Here is a 6,342-nt window from a genome sequence, read left to right as displayed (position 1 = left end):
GGCAGCATTGATATATCCTTCTCGGCCATTGAGCTCAAGAATAAAATGGCGGCTGAAAGTTGTAGTTGGTGGTCATTGTAGTAGTTAAATATACGCTTGATTATCACCAAAGCTTCTTCTGTTTAGGTCTTTCTTATGTTTAACTAACCTAAAACAGTACAAGCAGTATAGCAACGACTCTACTGGTTGATGCATGTCTACCATTACACGATATATGCATGTGCTGTGTGATTTACTTCTTGCTGCTTAGTACACCATCTTTCCAGTGTCTAGACGCCATCAACGTCAATTATCTCTCACTATCCCTTAAACACTCAACCAGATTGTATGTGCACACTGTCTCACACACACACACACACACACACACACACACTCACACACTCGGGCCATTACCCAATTAAACACAAAGACATTACGGAGATGGGTGGGACACTTATTTGGGGAGAGTTGTGCACACAATGCAGTGACAACACATGCTGATACTGAAAATGTGTTTGTCTGTTTGTCACTGTTTGGTGTGCATTTGTGAGTGTTTTTGGCTTATGTTCTGGGATAAAGAGAGTGTGTGTTGTTGCCTCTGTGTGCTCGAGATGTGCAGTGTTAGATGCAAAGCTTTAAATCTTCTTACTTGTACAGCAAGGCAAAGCCTGGCCATGCAAGAAACACACGCACTTGCATATGGGCGATTACACCAGTCACTCTCATTCAGATTCCCACACACAGGTTATATTTGTAGCTTTTAGTTTCTGTTAGCGTTGAGGTCATCTGTATTCTGGTGTACTCCTAATAGTCGATGAAATTAACGTTAAATAGATATATGCAATACAATTATGCAGTCTCTCATTCTGGAGAACAGAGCAAAAGTACTGATGACATCATCTTGGACCCGCAGGTGTATTGCTTTAAAAGAATACACAGAAGTGCAAAGTGAATATAATGTTTTCAAGCACATAAATGCATGTTATTTACAATAGACCTTTTTTCACATTTCCGAGTTTAAATCTAAAAACCTTTCGAGGATTTACAATGCTGCTGACCGTTGAAACGCGTCATCACAGTCTTGTGAAAAGAGTCCATAAAACGAAAATGTATTAAAGTTTAATTTTATATTAAATCAAATTAACTGAATTTTAGTGTGTTTTTGACCCACTTAAGTAGGACTTAAGTATATTCTATGTGTAATTTTATAATTATATTTCCTTTGAAATATGGATAACGTGTATTGTTGGATGTACTGACAAAATGATAAACTAAAATATACTTTAATATAATTTCTATTGAAACTTGTATGTCATATTTTTAAATATATTTGTAATTACACATTTGTAATGATAAAGTTAGTCCATTGAAAATACAACTTTAAATGTAATATCAACAGTTAAAATTATAATCAATTCCTATACAAGTGCTTTAGTATTTTAGTCCACACATCAAAATAAGTGTACTTCTTTAAAGTACAACAAATAATAATAATAAAAAAAAATATTGAAATTGTACTTTAAAGTAAAACTTTTAATTTGACATTATTACAAAGTGCACTTTTTAAAAGTGTACTTAAGTGTGTTAAAACAGAAAGCAAACTCTTTAGAAAGTGAACTCTTTTAGCACACTTAAGTAGCCATTAATATTATATTATCTGCAAGCACAGTTTTTATACTTGTAAGATTTGAAATACACTACAATTGTGCATTCATTACAACCAAAACAAGGTATGCAGGTTTTTGTCCAATTAAATGCTCTTTTTCCAATACTACTAATACCACATGTGTACAGGCTTATCAGCCTGAAATATACAATTTATTAATTCATGTCAGATTTTATTGCCGATTTGAAATGTTATAGAAATGTGAGTTTGGCAAGTATGTTTTGAGATTTTGATATTTCCCCATTCAGCTAGATACATCCATGACGAAAAATAGATGGCAGAGTGCGTTTCCAAGATGGCCGCGAGTGAACCGCTGACTCTAGCGTTTGCATTCAAGTACTTGCGTTTTGTACCTAACTGTACTCTCTGTCTGTCTGCAGCCCATGATGAAGCAGTCGCCGTGGGGCAGCCATCAGGGCAGCGGCTGGACCTCTGGAGGGGTGTCCTGGGGCAGAGACCACCGGCGCGGGGGCGGCATGGGTGTGCCCGGCTCAGTCAACCAGATCTCTCCCATGAAGAAACCCTTCTCCAGTAACGTCATCGCTCCGCCCAAGTTTCCCCGCTCCGCCGGCTCTCTGGGACCTAAATCCTGGATTGAAGAAAACATGTTCCGTACCGACAACAACAGCAACACTCTGCTGCCGCTGCAGGTATGTATGTGTGCTGGGATGAGCATCGAAGTACTCCTGCAGGGGTGGGCGGCCCATGCAGTGGGCTCCGTCCATGCTATAATTTAATTGCTGGTCAGTATGCATCTGCAGCAGACGTATTGTGTTTGTACGCCCGGTACGCCTCTCTGTTGATCAAGAGTACGTTCAGGACCTTCTGCAGGATCATGACTCACAATGAGTTCATCAAGGGTTTTGGTGGTTTCATCCTGAAGGAACCTGTCCTCTCCCTTTATTGTTGTTTGGCTCGGGCGGATTCTCACAGACTGAACTCAGTTCTGGACAAAAATAAGCCTTCCAGTAGAGCACTGCTATCGTCAGTGTTTGTTTAGTCTAGGCTTAGAGAAATTAGCCCGTCTAGTGTCAGTGTGCTTTTTGGCTAAATCAATTCAATCTGTTTCATTTCCTGCTTGCTGTTAGATGTGCCACCTGGGACTATGAAATGCACATTAATCTCACAGAATCTCAAGCGCAATCTCATGCTCGTATGGCCATCAACCTGTGTTTATTGATTTTCTCCTGGCACTGGGACTGGGAGGTAAATATTGTCTCTGAAATGGGTGTACAAAGATATAAAAATGTATATATACAGTACCGTTCAAAAGTTTGGGGTAGGTGCAGTTTTCTTTCTTTTTTTTTTTTTGAAAGAAAATAATACTTCTGTTCGGCAAGGGTGCATTAATTTGATCAAAAGTGACAAGATATTTATAGTACAAAATATTTCTATCGCAGATAAGTGCTGTTCTTTTGAACTTTCATCAATCTTTCATTCTATCAACTTTCATCAAATATTGCTAATCTATATAAATGAAAGTTGATAGAATTAAAGGTATAATATCACATTTTTCAACATAGATCATAATTAGAAATGTTTTTTTGAGCAGCAAATCAATATTAGAATGATTTCTGAAGAATCATGTGACACTGAAGACTGCAGTAATGATGCTGAAAATTCAGCTTTGATCACAGGAATAAATTACATTTTTAAATATATTAAAATAGAAAACAACTATTTTAAATTGTAATAATACTTCACAATATTACTGTTTTACTGTATTTTTGATCAAATAAATGCAGCCTTGCTGAGCGGAAGACACTTCTTTCACAAACATGACTATATTCCCAACTCCAAAATTTTGAACGGTACTGTATATATTGTATAGAAGGTACCAATCATTTCAACCAAACTACTGTAATAAAAAAATACCGTTTTTAAAAATTGTAATGCAAGAAGTAAAGTAAAATATAATAAAACTCAGGAAATAATCCAGGAATGTTTTTTACATGTAAATCGCCACACTTCTGTGAACATTTTTGAGTGATGGTGGCAACGAACCATTCAGCTCTTCTGAAGTGATTATTTAACACAACAGTTTGAGCCATTTTTGCTACTAAAATGTAAATTAAAAAAGCCAAGAACAAATACTTTAAGTGCAAGATGTACAACATGTGAGTACAAGATCATCAGTACTTGATATTCACAATGTTTTATGTTACAAAAAAAAAAGAAAAAAAAAAGGTTGCAAATATATATAAATGTTCAGTATATTGTCCAGCCCTACTTAATACTTCAAGAATTTTAGATCATGAGAATACCAAAGTTTCTCACTTTCAGCTTGGAAGAAACTGTGAGGGTGTGAGAGGCTGACAAGGAGAGAAAAGGAGGCGAGAGTAACACATTTTTGTCATGTTGCCCCATTGTTTTGTAGATGGAATGAAACAGCAGGTCATGTACATGTGAATCACTGAAGTGTATGAGGAAACGCCCCGCCTGTGGCACCTGTAGCTGGGTGTTCATCCTCTCACTTTGGCTTTAAACCTCCACTGCTAATGTTAACTTTTCAAGTTATACTGCGTCCCAAATGACGCACTATACACTATGCATGTGTCATGTACACTATGTACTTGCACACTATACACTCAACCATGTAGTGTATAGATTTTATAAGGTTATTTTGTCATTAATAATCGGAGTCTGATAGCCCCTCCCCCTTCACGACGTAATTAAAGCTGCGACAGTTGAGTGCATGAAGCGTCAAACATTCCACACTTCGTTTTTTTCGGTTATTTAAGTGCATCATCCGGGTATTTGAAGTGTACTTATTCTTTTTGGAATTTTCAGTGTGAACGCACTACTCGCACTATTTATACTACAAAACGTCATAGAATAGTGCATAAGTACGCGATTCGGGATGCACCTTTAGTATCAACATGGTACCATATACTGGTATTTTAGCCATCCTTACTCTCAACTGTCGGCTAATGTTATTGAGGCCCTGTGTGCTAATGGCTGTAGATCGTCATATGTGCTGTTGTATTAAACCAGTTTTGTTTTGACATATTTAAAGTGCCTTTCTGTCGTCAAGAGCTGTGGTTGGTAATATTGGTATGGTCTAATGACTCAGGATTCATTGTTCATTTGTACTTAATTTCGGACCAGATGAGTGTTTGACACGTCACAGCTAATTCCTTTAATGCCGAGCCTAACAGAACTGAAATGAGGAACCTGATATGAATGCTGTCTGGCCTTCATCACTTTCTTTTTTTTCTCCCCTATCAGGAAACAGGTCCAACTCTACTAGTATCTACGGTATTGTTCATTTCCATAAACAGGGTGCCGTTTGGAATTCCTCACATTCCACAGCCTCTCCTCTCTCCTCTCCTTCCTTCTCCACGATTGCTCTGCGTTCCAGAGATCAAACGCGTCATGTTCTGAAAAGACAGATGTAAACGGAGGAAGGAGGAAAGGATAGAGATACAATGTTGTTACAAAGAGTTTGTTCGATTTCACAGGAAATGTTTTGAAGTTTGAAATTTGAATGTAGGTGACAGAGTTGTAGTCGAGATGAGTTTGAATCAATACCGAGACCAGGGTCGAACATGCTCCCGAGTCCATGGAAACATGGAGACTGAGTCCAAGACCATTTTTCCATATATAATTTAGGAACATGTGGTCTCAGTCTTGAACCAGACTCAAATAAGCTGCTTTCGACTACAGACATGACAAATTATTTGAAATGGAGGCAGGAGAATAGGAAAAACAGGTTATAAAAAGGTGATTATAAAGAGTCCATAAACGTTTTTCATAAACATTTCGAATTTGGTATTGCATGGTAGCTTGAAACCCAAACTCTTGGATCATGAGTCTTCGGGCCTCGTGTTCTTCGCTGGAGAACTGAAGCGCTTTTCTAGACACTATTTCTGGTAATGTTGCTAAAACTATATTTAGCTTCTTGCAGCCTCGCGCTGTCTGTAAGCTCCACTGTGAGGGCCTGTGAATAGGACTGGATGCTGAAAGCGGCACAGCAATGATATAAGCTCTTGCTTTTTAAAAGCTGCTCTACCTGTGGGAGGCAGATGGCCGTGACAGGGCCAATTGGAAGCAGCTGCATGTGACGCGGTAAACACTGTGCGATTTCCAAACCGCGTCCATCATAAATATACACTAATGTGTCAGTCAGTGTATCTGCAGCAGATATTATATGAGGAAGAAACAATTAGAATTAAGAATTTGCTCCCATGACTTGATTATACAGTATTATAGCCATATTATACTAACTTGTTCTCTCGTTTTAGTCAAATTGTTGCCACATATTAATTTGTTCCCCTATTTTAATTTAGTTTAGTTGTGGTCCTGTTAAACTGACCAGTGCACTTTAGCATCTTGTCTTACAAAGGTTTTCTCAGCAGTGATGCCATAGAACAATTTTTGGTTCCTCAAAGAATCCTTCAGTCAACAGTTCTTAAGAGAAACCTTTTTTTTCTTAGTGAAAGAACATTTTAATAATCTAGGGCCGGATTCACAAAACATTCTTAAGAATATTCTTATCTTTTTTCTTAAGATTTTTCTAATGACAAAACTTAAAGGGGTCATATGATGCGATTTCATTTTTTCCTTTCTCTTTGGAGTGTTACAAGCTCTTGGTGCATAAAGAAGATCTGTAAAGTTGCAAAGACTAAAGTCTCAAATCCAAAGAGATATTCTTTATCAAAGTTAAGAGTCAGCCACACCTACCTAAAACGGCTCGT

The 6,342-nt window shown here is 37.7% G+C and overlaps 1 protein-coding gene across 2 annotated transcripts in view; it reads left to right on the top strand.

The window, feature by feature from the left end:
* Positions 1 to 6,342, top strand: part of cpeb2 (cytoplasmic polyadenylation element binding protein 2) — a 36,576-nt gene that overhangs the window by 5,130 nt on the left and 25,104 nt on the right. For both annotated transcript variants that reach the window (XM_016531521.1, XM_016531520.1), the window contains exon 2: positions 2,026 to 2,295. In XM_016531521.1, the coding sequence (XP_016387007.1) occupies positions 2,026 to 2,295 (270 nt within the window). The remainder of the gene's footprint in view (positions 1 to 2,025; positions 2,296 to 6,342) is intronic.

The sequence above is a fragment of the Sinocyclocheilus rhinocerous genome, unplaced genomic scaffold, assembly GCF_001515625.1.
Source record: "Sinocyclocheilus rhinocerous isolate Xijiao unplaced genomic scaffold, SAMN03320098_v1.1 scaffold664, whole genome shotgun sequence".
In the NCBI taxonomy this organism is placed as follows: domain Eukaryota; kingdom Metazoa; phylum Chordata; class Actinopteri; order Cypriniformes; family Cyprinidae; genus Sinocyclocheilus; species Sinocyclocheilus rhinocerous.
The sequence above is the reverse complement of the archived record's forward strand: the minus strand, read 5'-3'. Positions and strand labels throughout refer to the sequence as shown.